Genomic DNA, 22973 nt, shown 5'->3' on the forward strand with positions numbered 1-22973 from the left:
TCTGGATTCCTAAGGGAGAAGATTTCAACACCAAGCTGTCAAAGGCCTGTTGGCGCATCAGCAAAGGAAGAGTTTCAAAAGTGTCTTCTTCTAAAGAACTTTAATGGGCTACAGCCATCTAACCCAGCTCATATAACGTACTAATTCAGGCAAATTCTCCCACTTTTTCCCCCATAACCCCTGCCTGCCAACAAAACATGTGATAATGAATAATTGAATTCTGATAGTCTATTTTTTGCCACTTGAAACTCTGTGTGGGCAGTTCAGAGCTGTTGATATGCATTGTTTCCACCTCTTGCAGAGATGCTTTGGGTTTAAATTATTCCACCTCAAATCCAACGCAGTGAGCTGAGGACTCCAGGGACTGACTGTTCTGTACTCACTTCCAGAAGAAAGAAAGAGGAAGGTCACATTTTACATTTGGATTACCTACTGAAAATCTTACCACAATCTTCCAGCCATTTGATATTAAGTGTTATTAAATAACGAGTGAGCAATGATTCGATTGTATACTAAGTTTTGCAGCTGCCCGTTCAGTGAATCCATGTGGAGAAGGAGCAACAGAAGATAAATACTGAGAAGCAGAATATTGTTATTCCATCAGAGTAGCTGCATCTGTTCCCACTCTCATCTAGCTCATCCCTCTGACCATTCTTCCTCAGAGAGTACTGTTCACTCTCATTTTGCATGACATTCGATCTTCAAACTAGGTCCAGGGCTACACCTGCATCATCAGTAACCACTCCCCTCACGCTGCTTCAACTGAGGTTAGTTAACTACTCTCCTTTGAAGAAACAGTCACAGATCAGACTTAGGATAAACCCTAGGAACAAAGAAGAGCAGAGCAAAAAGTTTGGGGATGGAGAACATGACAAGATCTTGGTAGGATGATCTCCTTACACAGATAGAGCTGCTTTAGCATCTGGATAGTACAGGTGTTTGCCTATTCTTCCCCCACTCTGTGCTTCAAAGCCCATCTTAAATCCACATATAATGCTCTTAAAACTACTGTGATAAATTCAGCAAGTCAAAAGAAGATCCCAAAACTGGACACACTTTCAGGGTTCTAGGTGTATGGTGGGTCTATTTCCTCCTTCAGCATACATTTTATGACAAGCACCTTATTACCTTAACACATATACATAGTAACATGTATCCATCCAAATCACCATATAAATAGATCTGTTCGTTTTAAAGCAACTACACATAGTTTGGTCAGAACATATCTGATCAGTTTTTCCTTCATCTCCTAGCATGTAGCTTGAAAACTAGAGTCTGCAGCTCTGTTGCCAAAACTAATTGTCTCCCCATATTGTAATAACACATTCAATGAGGGACAGATTAACAAGCGACAGAATTTGTTCAACAAGAATGCTTCTGCACTGCAAGTCAATTTAGTCCAAGATTATCTAAGAAAAACAATTTTCCTACATCACGGGAGCTGTAAATTCACATTGGGGCACAATTCTGGCACAGAAGTTCAGCTTGGTATCTCCTGAGCTTGTCCACACAAACTGCTTTAGATGTGATTCTTGCATACAGCTCTGTTGCAGGTAGAAAAATCTCAGCACAGCTAGAAAATTTCCATCCCAGTTCTGTCTGCTAAACAATTTATGCCCTCATTCTTGAGATTTACTTCCCTTCAGTATTAATTCAAAGGGTTGCAGTTTACTGTTTTTGGGCTAGTGCCCTACGTTATATTTATTTATATAGTCATTGCATACCAATTACAATTCATGCTAACAGTTCACTTCAATATGCGAGTGAATCTCACAGTCATAAATGTTGTTGGAAATTATTTTCTAACATTTGATCTACTACCATTTAGCGAACTGTGTTTCTACTAGAGCAGAGCAAGCAATTTCATTCATTTTAAAATAAAAGACCCCATTTTAAAAATAAGCATACTGAATAGTTTTCCAAAATGCTTAAAAAAAAATAAAAATAGCCTTTTTTATTTAATGCAACCACCACAGTTCAACAGTCAAGCCGGGATTTTGAATTCAGACTGAAGGCAGAGGCAGGAGACAATTGTCAAAAGAGCACAGAGTGAAGTCAAGACACAGTCAGCAGGGAATGCAGAGGAAGGCAGAAGCCTGTTCAGAGGCCACGTAGGGAACAGAGCAGAAGTGAACACCTGGGAGAGGAGCTGGAGCTCACCCTACCACAGGCTGCACTGTGGGCTCTGACTCCACCAGTGCCCAGAGAGCAGTGTGACCTCCTGGCCCCAGCACATCCACATCCTGGAGACCCTGCTCAGGGGACACCCACAGGCTCATCCTGTACTGCCAGCACCCTGGCCTGCTCTGCAGCAGGTGGTGGAGGGGCCGCCTGCTTTTCATCCATGTTAGTGCACAAGGAGGCAGGGTTTCAACAAAGTGAGAGCTTCAAAGTCATGTAGGTATTTAAGCTATTAACTATGCCCAGTTTGGAAAGCTCCATTTACTTAGAAGGGAGAGGAGAATGCACATACTGCGTGAATCCCTGGACCTGGATTTAAAGTATTTCATTTAATCTTGGCCTTAATCAGTTAAACCTAAGTAGCACCAGTAGAAATATTGGCATCACAGATACTACTGTGAGTTTGGCTTAGAGGTCAAAATGCTACAGCTTCCTTCCTCAGTACAATCTTACTTTGCCAAATAATTTGTCTGCTTCACCGTCTCTACTTCCTCTTTTCTTTGAAGCTTCCAGAAAATAATGAAACAAAAGAAAGACCTCCTAATATAAAGTGCCTCCTACTGCATTTAGAAATGCAGGTGAGCAAAGCGTGCAAGTGTTTGCAATGGTAATGTGAAAGAGAGAGAAAAAGAGCTACTTTGACATATGATATCCATAACCTGTTGGAATCCTAACTGGGTCTCTTCAGCTGTTTTAGACATATGAAGTTGGTTCCATACAGGTTGGGAAGGAGAAAGGCAATGAAACTGTCACTGAAAGGACAAGGAATAAAAGTCATGGTTCTCCAACTGAACACATGGAAGTTGAAACAAATTTCTCACAGACAAAAGTTCCAAATGGAGATATCACGAAAGAGGTGTGAAGTGCCTTTTCTCAATTAAGGGTTTCTCAGCATATGGAATATCCAATCTGTCAAGCTGATCTAAATAAAATGCTTTATTGACAGTAAGCTCTTTGTTGTATGCGATATTTTCTGCATATCAAGTATGCTTTATAAAGCATTATTTAGATTCCTTAAAGGCCTCTTTACCGGTGTTTCTTCAAAAACATGATCAACTTGAATATTCTTGCTATTCTTATTACCTTTCCATTACAGAAATGAGATTAGATTCTGTATTCCTTTTGTTTACTTCCTGCACAAATTTAAATCATTATCCTCTTCTCTTTTTAATCCCACATGAAGACCTACTGCTGTGTTACTTACAGAAAAGTGGACCAGTATGGTCTTTATTCTCTTAACGTAATTATCATATGGGCCAAGCGTCAAAGCGGGGGAAATAGGGAACTGAAGTATAGACAAGAGTGGAAAATGAGGAATGAGACAGAAAGGAAAAAAGAACAAAGGAAAACAGGAAAAAAAAAAACCAAACTCAAATACAGTAATAGCTACCTAACCACATGCCTATCACTTAGAGGTATTGCTAACAGACCATGCTGCTTACATCACCTCTCGTCCCTTCCAGACCCTCCAAATGCCAAACAATGACCACATTTACCTTGTATTTGGGCAGCATCCAGCACATACCAAATATTATAACAATTTAGATACATATTAAAAAAAAGTGTTTGCCATAACCCTTAGGTAATCACAATTTATTAAAAGCAAAAATCAGCACAGATGGTCAAGAAACTGAGTTCATAAATGGAACAAAACCCAGTTAACTACTTTCCCATCCCCTTTTAGATTCTTAGTACGCATTCATATTATTCTTTTAGTTCAGTTTGCTTTATAATGTAATGACTACCGGGGTTTGGTTTGGGTTTTGTTTTTTTTTTTTGTTGGTTGGTTTTTTGTTTCTTTCCCCCCACCCCCCCAATCAAACTTTTTGCACAGAGCAAAGACATGGGAAGCAAAATACAAAATGTTTATGGTGTTAAGACAATTTGTTTGTTTCTGTTCTCTTGAGGAAAAAGTTGAGCAAGATGGCTGAAGAATATTTTTCACCTCTTCTCCCACTACAAACCATCACAGAATGAAATTACTTCCTACCTCAGAGGCATTTATGCAGAAGGAAACACAGCGGGAAAAAGAAAAGCAAGACTTCCCCTTACGTCTTTAGTCAAAAAAAAAACAACAAACTAGGTTCTGGAGTTACGTTGGTACTGCATGTTCTGCTAGTATAAAGCTGGCAAGTAGAGTGCTTTTGTACAATTAAAAAATAAAGAAAAAATCTAACCAAGGGAACTGAAAACAGGAAGGTACATTGCAGAACTTTCCATCAAAGCATCTATTTCCTTTATATTTAGTGCATCATCTTGAAATACACAATGTACCCAGTGCATGAAGCATCTTTCCAGTACACCTCAGAAGGGCAATATAATCTGATCCCCGCACCTTAGTTTTGATTCTGTTAAGAACCAAATTAAGAAATAATTCTGTTCGTCAGGTATCTCATTTTCTTCTCTCCCTCTCATTTCTTTCTGTTAAGCTCATTTTCCCCAGAGTTTGGTGTTAGTTTTTGTGTTTGGTTGGTTGTTTATTGAGAAGTTCTTCCCCCTTCCCACAAAGGGCTTTGTATTGGCAAAGTAAAGATTTCATCTTTCTAGTTCACAAGATAATCAAGATTATTGACAAAAATGTTAGGTGGACCAAGGCACTTAGGAAAAAAGAAAAATCACTTGTCTCTCTCAAAACTTTTGTCTTCCCCATGGGAGTCATACACTTATTGGAGTAGGATTGAGGGGACCACCTTGATTTCTCCTTTAATCTCAGCTACAAACAGTCAGGAATGAGATTCAAAAACACGTTTAAAAAAGGAAAGGGGTGGTGGTGGGGAAGACATTTAACTGTAAAATATAGCCAGTAGATGAGGTTTACAAAAAGCCAATGCTTTCTTTCTTTAAACCACATTATCTTTTCTTAATGTGACAGACAAACCTCAGAGGACTGCTGGAGGGCACTGCGTATGCACATGCCAGATCTGGAAAGACCTTTTCATTGTTTTTTCCTGGAAACTATATGCCAACTTCCACACAATCTCTTTTTAAAGACATAGATTTCCAGGATGTCACTTTCCAAAGGACAAATGGATATGAACAGAGCTCACAGACCTCAACATATCTGATTTGTTTAAACTCTTCACTACAACTTTGATCAAAAAATGCAACTGGTGAACACCTTGCATTCCAGATTTTCAGCTTATATAAGCTTGAATAGCATAACAGAGCAACAGAAGTATGCAGTGGTCCACATCATTCTGTGTAACTTCAACAAGGACCCGAGCATCAAGAAAACAGGTGGGGTAAAGACAGTTTCCATTTGCATTCTCTTGCTTTGCAAAAACAACAAAAACTATAGAATCATAGAATCTTTTGAGTAGGAAAGGATCTTTAAAGGTCATCCAATCCAACTCCCCTGCAACAAACAGGAAGACCTACAGCTAAATCACAGAATCACCAAGCTTGGAAAGGATCTTTGAGATCATTCAGTCCAACTATCTACCTACCACTGATAATCCCCCACAAAACCATGTCCCTTAGAACAACATCTGAATGTTTCTCAAACACCTCCAGGGACTGTGACACAACCATTTCCTTAGGCATCCTGTTCCAGTGCCTAATGAATCTTTCAGAGCAGAAACGTTTCCAAACATTCAATCTGAATCTCTCCAGTACAACTTGAGGCCAACCCCACCTCATCACAACCTGCTTTCAGGTCATTGTCGAGAGCAATAAAGTCTCCCTTGAGACTTCTCTTCTCCAGACTAAGTAGTCCCAGTTCCCTCAGCCACTCCTCCCATCAGACTTGTGCTACAGACCCCTCACCAGCTTCACTGCCCTTCTCTGGACACACTGGCCTCAGTGTCTTACTTGTAGTAAGGAGCCCAAATCTGAGCACAGCACTCAAAGCATGGCTTCACCAGGGCTAAGTACAGATGTATGCTTGTATCCCTGCTCCTGCTGACAGCACTATTTCTGATACAAGCCAGGATGCCACTTTGCCTTCATGGCCACCTAGGCACACTGCTGGCTCATGTTCCTCTGAGCACTGGCCAACATCCTCATGTCCGTTTCTTGCACAGTCTTCAAGCCAGTCTGCTCCAAGCTTGTATCACTGCCTGTGGTTGTTGTGGCAAAAGTGCAGAACCTGGCACTTGGTCTTCATGAAGCTCATCCCATTGGCCTCTGCAGAGTGACCTACCCTGTCCTGATCCCTCTGAACAGCCTTCCTACCCCCAGGCAGATCAACACTTCCTCTCAACTTGATGTCATCTGCAGACTTACTGAGGGTGCATCCAATCCCCTTACCCAAGTCATCAATAAAGATATTGAACAGGACAGGCTCCGGTACCAACCCTCAGGAACACTGATTGAGACTAGAATCAAAGTGCTCAGAACCTGGTCCAGCACAACCCTGAACGTCTCCAAGGAAAGGGGCATCCACCACCTCTCTGGGCAACCTGATCTAGTGCCTCACCACTTCTTCCCTATGTAATCTGACAGAAGCAACCATTTCCATTCCTAGCAGCTCAGACAAACTCTTAATACAGACTGATCATAATGAGTGATTTTCTGAGCACTGATTACATGCTTTCAATAACAAAGCTAGAAGCATGTTGGCAACATATTACTTTCAAGCTTAGCAGAGTTTTTCCTGTGGTTCCTGGCTGCTTTAAGCTATTAAACCATATACAGGCACAGCTAAAATTTTGTCCTTCAGTACAATTCAAAACAGTAGGAAACACCCATAAACCAAACCAATGAGCTCCAGAACAAAAGCTTGAGGCATGAGAAGATTCATATGTCCTCAAGCAGAGTTTCATAGCATGTAAATTTTAGATAACTGCCCGCAGACTAAAAATAAGCTTTTTTTTTTTTTTTAATTTCATGGAAAGGAATTAGGTTTCTCCAAGCAACATTTTGAGCAAGATGGCTAGGATGGAAAGGCTAGGAGGACATGCAAGAGAGACTTCCATCTCAGCTTATAACTCACATGCAGTCTGATGACTCTGCATCTGGACCATCTCATGTGGACAGTGAAACCAGCAGAATTCAGCCGATCCCCACCATGGCTCCTGACCATGTCCCTCAGTGCCACACGCATACAGTTCTTGAACACTTGCCAGGATGGTGACTCTACCACCTCCCTGGGCAGCCTGTGCCAATACCTCATCACTTGGACAAGAAATTTTTCTAATATCCAATCTGAATCTTCCCTAGCACAACTTGAGGCCGCTACCACTCATCCTATCACTATCATGGGAGAATAAGCCAATCCTCACCATGCTACAGCCTCCTTTCAGACCTCTGTAGAAAGCAACCTATCCTACTGAGATGGACCAAATGTTTACTTAAGACAGCAGCTTTTCCCTTTGCCAATGGATGCTTGCAGAAAGAGCAGAGTAACAAGGCAAACACAAAAGGATATTACCTTCCACAATTCCATACCACCTTCAACAGAGCAGAGCTTAGGTTGTGTCAGATGTTTTTGTTTCATGCTCACCAAGCAATTTTTTCCATGTTCTTTTTTTTTTTGGTCTTCTGCACAGCAATGAGTTCCATCACATAATAATGAACTGTGAGCAAAAATAATAATTTTTTTTTTTTAAACCTGTGTGATAAGTTTAGGTGATGTTCTCTGGGTCTTATATCACAGGAAAGAATAAATTGGCATTCACTATCTGTCTTCTGCTTGCTGCTCCTGACACTCACGCTTGCAAAACTTTTTGTATTAAATTTTTTCTCATCCATAAACTGTTCCATTTCATTGACCAAATTACTATTGCTCTACTTGGCTTCTCTGACTTGTATTTGCTTCTATGAGCAGTAAGCAGAAATATTCACAGAATTATCTAAAACGACTACTAAATCTCTTTCCAAATGGGTAATAGCTAATGCACAAACCCATCCTTGCAAAAGCATATAGCTAACTGCAAAGCAACACAAATGGAGAAAAGTGGCCCTATCAGCACAGAATTGCATCCTCTACTTTATAGCTCATTCATTCGCCACAAAGGAACCCTTTTGCCACTTGGCAGTTAATTTTCTCTTTGAATAGCCTAGATACAAGTTTCATCACTCCGCAGTTCATCTCCTGTTTCCAGACAGTTTCCAAGAGAATATTTAGCAACAACCATAGCACTAGTCCCCATAGTAATCACCAATAACATCCTCATAGACTACAATCTGATTCTTTTCCTCCAGTATTACTCTATAAGCATTCCTTAGACCAAGAATCCTCACCTGACACAACTGAGTTTCTTTTAGACTAGAATAAGGAATGCTGCTCCAAAATAAATGAATAAATAAATAATTTAATCAGATCATAAAACAAACAGCTTTGGCAGAGAAACCAAAAGTGCTGTGACTAAATACTGCCACTTCAGCCCATCTTCAGCCTTGAGCAGTGTTACAGTCAGGCTTAGGGATTTGTCTGCATATCAACAGTAAATCCAAATCCCTGGAGGATTCATGGTTATCTCAGAGCTCACACACACTGGAAATAAAGTATTAGCCACTCGCCTTTACAGCTCATGGGTTTGTTATTGGTGGTCCGAAAGAGATGACAGTAAAGAAGCAATGCACTTGAGGACTTCTGGAGCATTTCTGGAGGCTGGGATAAAGAGGAATGACATTCTTCAGCTACTTAGAAAGCAAGAGATAGTTTCCACAAGGGAAACAAGTAAATACCATATCTAAACAGAGGTAGCAGTCCTGCTCAGTTTTCTCTGTATATTTAGATTAAGTAGATTTAGACACATTTCAATTAAAACGCTATCAAAGTGTGCCTCAACAGCCTCTTCCACTGCTGCCACCAGGCCGCTCAGAGACTTAATGCTGCCTTTCAGCTGCCAATTAACTCCAACACAACAGCTGCCCTGCACCACTTCACCAATGAGGCCAGCATGTCCCATGTGCCTACAGGAAGCTGGGAATGTTTGCACAAAGGAGAGGTGGAATGAAGGACTTCATGGCCTCTGTAGCATGGAGTTTGATTGCTTCAGAGGTTCCACTGAACAGATTTACTTTATTTAAGCCAACCAGTAAGGCTTCACAAGTAGCATTCACACTAAAAAAATAATAATAATAATAAAAACTCTGCTGCATTCATTTTCTTATTCTTGCACTTCCCTTCAGTTCACTGGGCTGTGCAGAGAGTCATTTTCTATGCAGTTCAATAGCTCCATTTGTTGTCTCAGACTTCTTCCAATTTCAAGCCCTGTAGACTTCAGTTCTCTGATGTTTGAAGAGAAGCACTGTAAATCTATTTGAATTCACACACAGCCCTAAACGAAGTGTGCTTCTGAAGCCTCTCATCTTCTCCCCTTCAGGGCACCACCATCCCTAATCTGTGAAAGAGTACAACTACAGTTCTTCTGTATCACTGATTTTGACTGTAGAAGAAAAAACAAACAAAAAAAAAACAGATTGAACTGTTTTCTCCATAGACATTTTTAAACAACAAGGGAACATAGTTATAAAACAAAGAAAGAGATCCCCCCTCCTATGTATGAAATGTGAAAATTATCACTAGCAGAGTTTTCCTAATGCAAGCAGCACAGACACAAAACTTTTACAGGAAGCTGTAATGCAGGACATAACTGCAACAGAAAAGCCCACTATGCTAAATAAAACAGCTGAGTACACCTTGTGGAACATGAAGTACTATGGTTAAGCATGCTAGAACCCTACCCTTTTCGGGACTGATGTCAAATTGAGAAAGAGGTCCCAATGGAAGTCAAATCACTTATAAGGAAACTGATGCATATTTACCAGGACCAAAAAGTACCAGAGCACAACTGAGCCTCAAAGCATCAGGTTCATTCTGTGTTTGGGAGCATAGGAGGTATCAACAGAAACATTTTTCAGAAAACCACTTCCTTCACATATAGGGAATGGCAGCAAAGGACGTTCTCCAGCAAAAGTCAGCATAAATCAGTTCAAGAGTTTATTGACTCTACAATGACAACAGCTTTGGATCTTCCTATAGAATACAACCCTAAACTGCTCAAGCCCCCACTTTGAGTAAGACCTTCTCTGCACTTTACAGGGAGAAACAAGATATTTGCAAGTTCACCGAAGTAGGAATGGGCCCTTAACATCCATAGCCCTTTAAGCAGTAAATAGAGGAATCAATTTTACTCAGTAACTTTAGGTATATCTTTCAAGTACATAACATAACATGAAGTCAAGGTTGGAGCAAGGCAATCTACAAGATCCAAGAAGGAAAACAAAAAACCCTCTTAAATGCTGACATTACGCTAACAATTTTACAGTGCTAATTCACTCACTTTAAAACATCCTGCAGAGCATGAAGAACATATTAGGTAAAAGCTGTACAGAAAGGTCATCTGTCTGCCTTCCCTCAAAGCAGATGAAACGCACTGAAAACACAAGAGTTTACGTGAAATGAACAGAAAGATGCCAGGCAACACACAAACACTGTACTCAAATGGGTTCCTTGTTTGTCCAACAAACTAAAAACTCCAAGGGCTGCAGTTACAAGCTTAGACCCAACACCACTGCCACGTCATAACAGTGAATTGCCAATATTAGCCTCAAAGCTTGGCTCCACATCCACTCTGGCAATCCCAACCATTTGAACAACAAGAGCCGACACAGCTGGAGACTTGCACTGACACCTCTCACATTGTTCACTGCCCTGCCTTGGTTCACCCCAGCTCACCCAGCCCACAGGAGTCTGTTCCCAGCTTCATATCTGAGATAGCAACTGGGACACTGATCTTATGCATCATTCCTGTGATCAGAGCCACCGATAGCTTTTAATAGCAATTTGTACCAGTCATGCTCATCTGGACATCACTTGCTGAATACACAGTGAGAGATATATTCCTTTTACAAGCCAAACTCAGGCCTTGTTCAGTTCTTCCCATAATTTATGCATCACCTCCTCTGCTTCTGTCCCACTCTTTCCAAGCTATCCAGATGTCTGGCTATTTCTCCCCCATGGAAAGGCATATATCCTACACTAAAACTCCGGAACGGGTTAAATATGGCAATCTGTACCTTCTCTGTGCCCCTACGCCTCCAACACTTTTGCTAAATGCACGATCTTCAATTTTAAAATAATCTTTTCAAACCTGATTTAAAAGTAGCAGTTTCCCACTCCAAGACACAGCCATGTGAGCTGCTCTCAGTTCTTCACAATTGCATACATATTCAGCAGGGAAAAAAAAAAAAAAAAAAGCGCAGAGAATTGACAAAACAAAACATTTCAGCTGCTTTCTTTAAATTAAAATTAAAGACCTCTGGCGGCACAGCACTGAGCTCCTAGTAGGGACACCACTCCAGCCAAAGGACACCAGTGATTCATTCACAATTCAGAATGATTAGACCAATATTTATTACCCCGAAACTGAGGAAAGCCTTGAGTTAAGGGAATTTCAGCAAATATGGAAACACCTGGCGATTCTCATTCAAGATCTGTGCAGGAAAGGCAAGAGTAGGAGTTAGGCAAAGGTCTCCTACCACAGTGCTGCTTTTGATTCATCACAGTGAAAGTACACTCTTTCATCAACTGTTTTAAATTAGAATAAGATCATTGCAAGATAAACTTATCCCTTAAAAATTACAGAAGCAAAGGATGAAGGCAGTATCCATTTATACACAAATTTCTGCCACCTCTGTTACTCAGAAATCCCCTTCTCTCCTCTTATTATTTCTTCCTCCTAAACTGCAGTAACATTCTATGTAGTTACCCTCACTGTGATATCCACAGTGACTTTTATTCCTTGAGGAACCCCACAGATTCAGAGAACATCATTAAACGCGAGTTTAGACCATTTCTGCTAGCTAGCACTCATTACTTGACATTTAGAGAAGTTACATTTCAAACATCGCCATGGTATGCAGTCCCCAGTGCACTGAAATCTACCTGGAGATTTTTGTTGTCCTTTACAGTTTCTACAAACACTTTTTCTTTTTACTTTTTTCAAATATTAATTTACTGCAAATGAAAACCAACCTGCTGGTAGGCCTCTGAAATACTCTGCTTCTCCAAGGAACAGACAGGGAGCAATGAAATGGAAATTTCTACGTCCAGTTTTGTCTTGGGATGCCAATCACATTGTGCCATGGCACAACCCCAGAAAGCAAGGCATGCCTAGAGTGCTCTTCATCTCCCTTTCTGCAGTGCCAACTGGATTGCCATTTAGCAACAGGGCTGAGAGCTGTGATGGCATCCAACCATTGCTCACCACGCAGCTGCTTCCAGACTCTTCCAAATGAAACCACAGCATCCTGCATGAACTCTCCTGAGCTAGCAGCATTCTGCATATTCATAAATCCTCATCTGGAGATTTGAAATGTACATGTTCTGCTTGAATTCTTCTTTAGGAATTTATTGTGTTGTTTTTCGGAGACAATTCCAGCATTAGGAACATTTGATGAAGCAGTTTACCGCACTCAGATCTCTTGGAAACAAAGGAATAAGAATACTCTGGTGAGCTATGTTCAACCACCTCCAGGGTGAGATATAAAACATATGTACTGGTTCAGACATTCATATTAGGAATGCAAAAACCTACTATCTAAGATGAGCATTTTGCTAACAGGACAGAGACAAGAACTGACAAAAATATTAACTTTCTAATTGTTATTGCCACCATTTCATGATATGTATTCCAAAGCCTTAATTCTTACAAAATCTGAGATATGTAAGGCTGTAAGCCTGCCTCTTTCAAATGCTGCAGTCATTTGACTCCAGATTCCTGCCCAGCCAAGCACCACACAGCTGCCCTGAGGCACTCACTCAACCGTTCAGCAGATACAAGGCAGACTACCCATCTCGTGATTTCCGGGATCTCATCACTCAGTTTTAGAGTTAAATCCCACATTGGTGCTCTATGAATTGTCATGAACAGCTGTTGATTTCTCAGGATATATCCCATGTCCTCATCAGCACCCCTTCTATTTCACACCTGACTCCCTGCAGCAACTTGAGCTGAGTAGCATCCGGCCTGGGTGAGTGGTCATCCCCTGGATTCTCAGATTGCTTTATATAAACACAGGCACACATAGATCAAAATAATAGAGTATTAGGAGTGAATAAGTAATCTGGAGTAATGTCTTTATCCCAGTGGAAAAACCTTACATTCACTCACAACAAATACTTCCTTGCAAGGTTAGTACCTTAGAAAACAACAAGAAACATTGATCATAATTTCTTATACGTAGAACTCAGCATCCCCTGCTACCCCAGCTCTCAATGTTACAAGAAGTGACAGGAATCCTTATGATTTTGTGGGGGTTTTTTTCCACTTAGGATTTCAGTCTATCAGTAGAGATAGGTAAACTTGACCAGTAATTTCACTGAAGAACCTTCTGAAAACATGCACTTCAATTATGCTTTTCTGCTCACACACAAACATTCTTTCTGGAAACTGTGCACCAAAACACCCAGACATGGTTCAGACAAATATCTGTACTTTTCCAGAAGCTCATTTTTAAGCTGCCTAAGCTTTTTATCCACAATATCAGTCTACGCCTTCCACAAGGACCACCTTTCCTCCAAGGCTCCCTGCTACTTAGCTCACAACTCCTCAGCTCTCCTTGTATAGGCCCATCAAAAAACTTCACAGAAAGTAGGAAAAGGTCTGTGCTCATGAGACACAGCACCCATGCTGAGACAGAATGGTAGAGACACAAAAGCAGAGAGATAAATCCAGAAAACAACAAATGGCTAAACTTTTAGCATTGCAGAGAACAATTTCTAATTCCCTAGAGATGTTCTGGCAGAGAAAGGAGGTTTGTTTTTATCTTTGAGGGTTTATGTATCAGTATTAATTAGCAGTCATTAGAAAACATTTTCTACTGGAAACCAACTCTACTTGAAATGGGAGGACTAAATGCTACAAACTCAAAACAAGACAACGCTCTCATGCATAACACTCACAATTTTTCCCCTATTACCACATAGATCATATTTCACAAAAAGATGACTGAATGCTCAAGCAAAAACTATGGCATCAGGAGTCCAGCTCCCACATTTGCACACTGTTATTTTCCCTCTGCAGAGGAGTTTTCACGTTTCTAACTGCAACATTCTCTAAACAAAATTGCATTGTCCCACAGGTCTGCTGGGGAACCTATTTCCAAAAATTACCCAAAGCTTGGAGGTGTCTTGCTGCAAGCATATTGGGATCCTACAGAAGTACTGAAGCTAGGGTGGGAAGATAAGTTCTGTAATTGATTACTGTCTGGAAACTAACTAACTAAATTAAATACATCAATCTTAAACCACTACCTTGTGTCAGGAATCATTCCCTTTCTTCCTTCAGAACTGACAAATGAGAACAGTCCACCACAGTGGGAAAGGAAGAAGTTTTCAGGTTGCATCAATACATGTCAATGTGGTATTAATATGAACTTTTCTTTGAATACCTCCACGAGAAATCTCAAGGAGTTAACAACTAATTTTTCTCTTGTGAGAGAAATAAAGTGCGCTTAGCAAAGACTGCCAATTAACTATTTTCTGTATAGAAAATTATCTCAAATTGTGTTCCTTTGCTTTCTTAACTAAGGAGAATAATGCAGTATGATTTTTTTTAATATTATTATTTTAAGTGCAATTAATGAAATAAAGTGCAACCAAACAACAGCATTCCTCTGATGAACATTCAGTACGTAGCAGAAATTGTTGGGAAGGTTACAAGCAAACAGCTTCCAGCTATTAGTGTGTGCTTGGAAACTGGGGCAGGTGATCTACAAAGGCAACCAGGAGGAAGAAATCACAACACTTTATTGCGAGATCTGTCAGAGAGATCCTGTCTTCCAGAAAACAGCTCAACCGTTACTATATCCCTTCTTACCCACCCAAAAGGCATAGCTGCCTTACTCATACATAACAGAAAGCCTGCTGTGCCATCCCTCCATCCCAAAGCCTCCCTTCTCTCCCCAACTCAGTTCTCAAGCCATTTATCAAGTACTGTGTGCACAGCACTGTGCCCCAAGACCAAATGTGATCCAGCACAGACAGTGAACACTGTTGAATAAGGGTTCATCTAAAAACATCATAAGATACAATGCAGCATTGCGTGTGCTGGTAACTGTCATTCATCGTGTATTATTAGAGAAAGTAGACAGAAAAAGCTCAAAATACATTCAGTACTTACAGACAGCCATCAAATGAGACTGGCTATTTTGTCACTGAACAGCTTAAAAAACAGCAGTTCCTACAAGAGCCCACTTACCAGCTACCCAAGGAGCCCGGCACGGACAATTTACACCTGTTCTGCTTCCTGCTGCTTTCGCAAAGGAAATCCATGCATCCCACACTCATAACTTCCAGGAAAAGACAAAACCTGGAAATCCAGCCCCTCAGGGAGTTGGGCAAGGTAGGAAAACAGAAGCATTCAATTTCACAGGAAATCTTCTCCAGTTTAAACTCGAAAGCCCCTTCCTGCCTCCCACTATGCTATGACAAAATGAACTGGGAAATTTAAACCAGGAGGAGGAAAAGAAGAAGCATCAAAGGCCAATTCTCATCAAAGGAGTGGCACTTGCAAGCTGGTCAGTAAAAGTCTGCTGAAATGATGCACAGCTACATGGGAACGTGTGTGCGCATACACATGCATGCAGACGTCAGCCCCTTCCTTGGAAGTGGATTAAGTGGCAGATGGTGTCAGAACCTGAGCTGCTGTCAGGAGCAGAGTTCATGCTGTCCTGCTCTCCTGTGCTTAGAGAGGAGAGCAGTAAAGAGAAGCCATCCTAAAAGGGCTGATAAACGGCTGGCGATCAGCTTTGTCATCAGCAAGGAAATAAATGACAGCTTTTTGCTTGCTTCATTCTCCTCCTGAGTCTTTGTATGCAGAATCCTCTCTAAAATGGAGATAAAGGAGAAAGAAGAAGTAGACGTGCCATCTCCAAGCATGAGAAAAGCCAGAGGCTCAGCTTTACACAGGGAAACCAGAACCTGCTATTAGCAACCCAAATACCAGAACCTGAGACAGGGAGGGGGAAGGGAGAGCACCTGGCTTCAGCTCCTTGAAAAGCAAAGGGAGGAAAAAAAAAAAGATGAAAAACCCACTGCTTTTGGTTGCCAACACAATCAAAATAAATGAGAGAAATAACATTTGGGAGGGACTCATCAGCTGAAAGCAGTCACAATGACTTTGTGCAGGCACCCCTGTTATTAATAATTATTAGAGATAATAAGGGTTTTCAGGCTGAGCAAAATGATCTTCTCCAGTTCCTAAGACCTCATAATTCCCTGTCCTGTCACCCACCTCCCCCTTTTCCCTCTCTTCTGAGCACCTGCTTTACATAGCTTTCCTTGTACCACCATCAGCCTCATGGATAATTGATAGCTGAGCTCGTCCAGCTGATGCTAAGAAAAGAACGACAAGGTGGTTCGACACATGCCTGCTATAAATAGACACACAACATGGCCAGCATTTGCCAGCATCTGATGATGCCTTCCTCCCTCCTGGGTCCTAAAGTTAGCTAGTCTCTGAAAGTCAGCAAATTGAATGGGAGCGAGGTAGAAAGGCTTTCAATTAATTGCGCATAGATTGAAAAGGATAAAAATAAAGAGTGGGCTTTGTATTTTTATGACATGCTAAAAATACCCATTTTATAAAAGTTTAGGCATAGTTTGCAAAGCATAGTTTATTTTTCTTCCCCTCACTTAGCAGCAGCTATGAAGCTTAAAATACTTTCCTAATGCTGGGTTCTCTGGTGACAGGGCCAAGAAGGGTCACAGCAGATCTTGCTGCTAAGAGCAGCAGCGTGTGGGAGCTAAACAGAGAAGAAAGCAAAACTCACAGTGGTGCTAAGCCCCAAGATGTCTCTGCAAAGCACAAGTGCTCATGCTCAGCAGCTCAGAGGGCAGTGTCTGGATATTGGTGAGAACAAGGCAATCACAGCTCCCTCCAAGTAGCTGGCACTAGGCTCAGGGCTCTGAGTCAGCAACAAACCTTCCAGCCTCATTACTGGTTTGGGTGCAGGGACAACCCCCAGGCCTATCATTGCTAGGATATGTTAGATAGGCTTCCAGCTGGAAAACCCTTAGACTTGCCTTGCTCATCACCAAAGAATCACACAAAGACTGGGAGAGAGAAGCTACCACACCATGCAGCTTCCCTTCACCCACACCTACTTGCTGATGACTCTTTCCCACCACTCCCTCCTGTCCTGCAGCACAGAAGCTTCTTTTGCCAGATACACACAAGCTCTGCAGCAGGCTCACCCCACCACAGAGCTCACCACTTGGATCCTGGCTTGTGGCACATTCTTACCTCACTTTATCTTAGTCATTGTGTCCAGTTGCACTTTGCAGATCAAACTGACTTCTTTTTTTGGCTCATGTAAAATGCTTATTTCTGGAAATTCTTAGTGCCTTCCCTCTACAAACACTAACACAGGCTCTTTCCATTTGCCACGTCTCACTGGTGGCCAACTAAGCTTCATCAGTACAAACAAGACAAGCTACGGAGACTCATTCTGCCTAAAGCAAGCAGATGCAGCCAAACATTTGGCCCAACACATGCTGAGATATCAGTATCAGCTTTGCCCTTGTAGTAGCTGCCTCCCCCTGCTCAGAGCTGATGAACTGGTACATAACACATGCACTCAGGTCTCCTACTTTCTTTCCTAGTGGTAATTTCAATCTGAAAGTCACTTCCATCTTCAGGAAGTACAGGTATGTGAAAATAAGGATATTTAGATAGAGGAAAAAAAAAAAACCAAACTGTCACTTCCAATAAGAAAATCTGTTTGTCTCCCACCATTTATCATGGTAAAGCTGTTACTACATAAGGACTGTGCCCAGTCACGACAAGAGTGGTAGCTCAGAGCACAGGGAAGGGGAAAAAGAACCTAGACCAAGCACCAGTGCAGCTCTGTGCCAGGCAGCAGGTACACAGAACGGTGGTACAAAGCCACATAAGCTTAAAGACTTGTAAGACTTCTTAAAGCTTCAGAAATCTGCATAAGGTAGAGGTTGAGTAACTCATAGTCCAGAACCAGCAAGAAAAGCTGCATCAGGAGCAAAAGAAAAAGCTTCTTTATGTAGAATTGCTTATCCTGGCAGTGCTGGAGGGCAAGCACGGTAGGGAAAAACAAAGGGGGAGAAAAAAAGAATTCAAGCAGTTTTTCCTTTCACCAGCCAAAACATACATACACCAAAATGGAAGCTTTAAATATTTAATGTCTAAAACAAACAAGAGAATTTCCTAAAACAAGACTGCTGGTTCAACACAAACTAGCACGTCCTGCAATAAGGATGGCAGAGGTTTTAGGTGCAGCTGCACTACCACCATTTAGAAGGGGAAAAAAAAAAAATAAAGAGTGCTGGTTCTCTTTACAGCAGCAGAGAGTCAGGGATCAGGCAGAGAATGACTGACCTTCCCTGTCTTTGCCAGGCTTGCACAAAGTGGCTAGCCCCACTGAAGAAGTGGGAGGCAGTCACCAGGGATCAGTGCTGGAGCCTCAATAGATTACACTATTATTTTGAGATTCTGTAAGAGAACAAATTAACCTCCTTTATAACTCTTGGCTTACTTTAATAGATGTCATAGGCTGGAAATACCATCTTACATTCCTTTAATTTCCATGCTGATTGTCCTCCTTACAATGCAAAACCACTAGTTGAGAGGGAGGGCAGGGAGCACGGATGCTGTTACCCATGCAGTCATACTCTCAGCTGCCTGACATTGCCTTGTTCACACACCCAGAACTAGAGAAATCCTTGGGATCAGGAATGCCTTCCCTGCAAGATAAGAGCAGTAGAAGCAAATGGGGCTCAGAAAAAGTTAAATTATTTTTCCCTACAAACCCAGACCATGAAATGATTTCCCTTCACCTGGAAGTACAGGTAAACAGGTAATGTTGTTTCCCAATTAAAGAGCACATCAGAGAAGCTGCAACCTGCTCTTGAGAGTGACAACAACTACAGAAGGAAACCTTCTCACTAGAAATCAGCACTGGACAATGTGAGATACCAGATAAGCTGAAACTAAGCCTAAGAAAGGGAAACTTTGCTTAGGAATGGAGAAATGCCAGTATGAAACTTGTCATGGTTTTATGACTAACGTTTCAACCAATGTCTGGTTGAAGATCCCTGAGGCCTCACCCCATCCTATATTGGTTTGATCTTTGACTGCAATTACCAGAAACTCAAAAAAGGTCAGGGAAGCAGAGGGGTGGCACAGCTGCAACACCCCCCTAGGAGAATTCCTTCACAGTTCTTATGAACTGAAGTATATGTTTGGCATTTCCACAGAAGGCATTTGCTTCTCTGAGGAAATATAGCCACAAGTGCCTGGGGTTGGTACCACAGCTTTCCTAATTCACTGGTTGAAGGCAGACCAAAAAAAAAAAAAAAAAAGCTAGAAATAGTTGCCACAGGCTATACTCATGATTCATTCAAAGCACAAGATCCTGTGAGGTCTGGAGTGCGGATGTAGCATTTCCAGGCACATCACTGTTGCTGCAAGATCTCAGATGGACTCGCAGGAGAATTCCACACATCCTCCTGCTTTTTGCCATCATAGCTCTAACTAGCAGGAATTTCCCTACAGCTCTGTCCACCACAGCCTTTGATGGTTGTTCCTGAGCTAAGGCAAGCAAAAGGGAACGATAAGCTCCCTCTTTAGACAGTTTGGGCATTGATCAAAAGACAAGTTTTAAGTAGTGTACATACTGTAGAGTTCAGTGAGTGAGTGACTCAAGATACACAGATCAAATCTGCTGTTTGAGAACAGCATTAGCTCTTATTGCCACATCCCTATCTTCAAGACACACCTAGTCAGTGGATATAAGGGAACTCTTTAAAAGGCAGAAAGGCACTGAAAAAAAGGAAATAAGAGTATCCTGACCTTACATTTATGTAGCAAGTGAATGGACAGAGGTGGCTTGGAGGACATTTTTCTTCACTTGCAAAGACAAACATACCTGGAGCTGTGGATATTTCCTTTCCTTTGGAAAAGGTGCTCGTGCCCTGGCTGCTTACATAAACATGGAGTTTCTAGAGGCTCAGAGGATTTAATACAATGGAAAACACAGCAATGACAGCAGAATAGCAAGGCCCTACACTACAGCAAGTAAGAGGCTACATAAATGCAAGAACTATGAGCACAGAAATAAAGAAGTTACTTACCTCCAGAAAACCTCAGGTATTCAGGGATCTCCAGCAAGATACCCTCACCTCCACTGCCAACCCTTAAATGAGGTCTGGAAAGCTGAGGATCCTGGCTCCACCCCTTCTGGTCACTCAGGTGCATTGCTTGCACCTGAGCATCTCTGGGTTGGCCCTCCCTTCCCACCAGGTGCTCAGTCACTGTTTCAGGCTGTGATTCAGCATATTCACTACAGAGGGGAGCAAAGATAAGCTGGAGATGTGAACTTACAAGAGCACACCTATCTGAGAAGCTCCTAGTAGTACAGTGTCTGCAAAGTTACACAGTCTCCTTTGTTTTTTGTTTTCTTCTTTCATCTTTTACTTGTCCCACACTTTTTCCTTTTTTATCTGTTTGTTGTTTTCTTTTCCTGATGTTTTTGAGGTCCACAGTTCTCTGCAATTAACCTTTTTGTTTCCACCTCTTACTTTTAAATAAATGCTTTCTTCTTCCAGAAACCTTTGCCTTCCTTGGCTAATAAGACATTTTCTCTTCATTTTTCTTATTGCAGATTTTGGTACCTTCTCCTTACCATGCTCCTCTTTCTAACTCAATATTCTCATTACTTTAGGCTTATTTTCTTCCTCTGCCTTCCACCTTCTCCATCAACCTCCTTCCCTCCCTCCCATTGCCTTACAATCTCTCCCTCTCTCCCTGAGCTCTTTTTCTGCATTAACCATTCCTCCCTTCCCCATTTAGCCTGCTATCATCTCCTTACTCCCCCATTTCATTCCTACCCACAAAGCATGCATTATGCCCTTCCTCTCCCCATCAGTGTTTCAAGCCTATTCATTAGATTTCATTTTCATGATTTCACATTCTTTCATCAGCTTTCTCCAGGCTCAAAATGCTCCATTCTTCATGTTACCTTGTTCTCCTATCTTTTCCTTTCCCTGTATATGACACTTCCACCCTCCACCCTGTAACTGTCCTAGGATATATCCTCTTAATTAATAGTCACAGTTTATCAACATATCAGACACAAGTTTTTTTTCATCAGAAATAAGGATTCTGAGGGCTCTCTCAACACTCTTCCATTTTCTCCACTGTCTATAAGCTTCATGAATGCCTCAGTCCTGCTACAGTCATCTTCTCCTCTCACTCATCCTCCACATGCCTTCTTAACCTAGGGTAAACAATACAGTTTAAATCTGAACAGCCAGTACACATGAAGCCAAGCATGTATTATGCCACACAACTAACAATTGCTCTTTCTGGTGGGACAATCTTACAACTTGCTATTAAATATGTGGACATCAAAAGCAGCCCAGTTTTGAATTTTGCCAGACACACACTGAGTGACAGACTGTGTCTCACCCTTGTTAGCATGAACTGGTGCATGCATGTATGTATACACATTACAATGAGCAGGGAAAGCTGCCCTGTGTCCACTGCTCAGTAGTAATGAGAGCTCTAATCGAAGCTATGCCAACCACCAGATGCCAAAGGAAAAATACTGTTCTTTCTCAGCATGAAATGTTTTGTTTTGGGTTGTTGGTTTTTCAGTAGACAGAAGGGCATTATTATAATAAGGGGGAAAAAAAAGAAAGTAAGAAATTGAAATCAACAAACAAAATCCAATTAAGGAACTCAGTCAGCTCCCATGCCTGGGATCAGGGAGCCATTCAGTAGGACCTCCAGTACAGAACCTCGAGGCTGTACAAAGATAGTTATTTTCCATGCTGTGCTGATCTAAACATGAGCTATACTTAATCTCCTCTGTCCTTCTCTTACTTCAAAATGATTATATGCTTTAGCATTTTAATTCCAAATGGGAAAATGCAGTACCTGGTGAGAGACGTTGTTCTCAACATAGGACCTGGCAGCAAGCAAAAAACATAAGCACCAAGCACCCAGGCTCTTGGAGCTACTACAGCAGTGTAGCCCCAAAAAAAATTCTAAGACGAAGTTTTCTGCTGTAAAAGCAAACACACAGGCATGTAACTCTTCTGATTTTGAGATGAGATTGTCTGATAGCCCGAGAAGAAAGCTTAGGCTTTCATTAGACCTGGGAGAAGGAGCCGTGGCTCACAGGGCATTTGTGTTGAAGCACTGTCACCGAGACCTCCAGGAGAGGGGGTGATGACAAGATAGCATATCCACAGGCCCTAATTAATGCCCCTTCTGCACATCCCACTCAGTTTTGAAGTTTCCACTATCTCTTCATCATCTGCCATTTCCCACTTTCCTCCTCCGAACCACAGAGAAAGGGAACTTAATGTAAGACTGTTGGTAAAAACACTGCCTCACAACCTTAAGACCTTTCTAAACCAACATGGAGAAGGTGTCTTCTGCTTTTGGCACAGACAGGTTCTTCAGTGGAGAAGCTGCTGTTGTTGAAGAGATCTTTTAATGCAAAATGTTGGGTCCTTTGCTAAGCCATTTCATCATTCCACTCCACTCCCCGCCCCAAATCCTTGAGGTGCCTCTGCTGGTATCCAGTTGCCATAGGAACCCTAATCTTTATCTGCTTTGCTTGCTAAATAAGCCAGCATCAGTATTCTCTTTTATGGGCTGCACAGTCCCTCTCCTCCCTTTAGTCCTCCCTCCCTTAGAATAGATCAAAAGGAGCAGAATATATCTGACAACCTTCCTTGCCTCCCCTCCACCCTTCTCTACAGCTTCCATGAGCTTAAATCCAAAATCCAGAATTTGGCAGAAGCTTCCATCATAGTGCAGAGGGGAGAATTAGGCCTGTGTTTTCCAGATTCAGCA

General features: G+C 41.7%; 1 protein-coding gene across 3 annotated transcripts in view; it reads right to left on the minus strand.

Annotated features, from left to right (window-relative positions):
* DGKI (diacylglycerol kinase iota) overlaps positions 1–22973 on the minus strand; it is a 215363-nt gene that overhangs the window by 157672 nt on the left and 34718 nt on the right. The window contains exon 1 of one of the 3 annotated variants that reach the window (XM_085521361.1): positions 15333–15436. The exons of the other annotated variants lie outside the window; for them this stretch is intronic. Coding sequence (XP_085377487.1) covers positions 15333–15421 — 89 coding nt within the window. The 5' untranslated portion in view covers positions 15422–15436. Of the gene's footprint in view, positions 1–15332; positions 15437–22973 lie in introns of those variants that run through there. 3 annotated transcript variants of the gene reach the window in all.

This window comes from Coturnix japonica, chromosome 1, assembly GCF_054131305.1.
Source record: "Coturnix japonica strain WE chromosome 1, WE-NBRP24, whole genome shotgun sequence".
Lineage (NCBI taxonomy): Eukaryota > Metazoa > Chordata > Aves > Galliformes > Phasianidae > Coturnix > Coturnix japonica.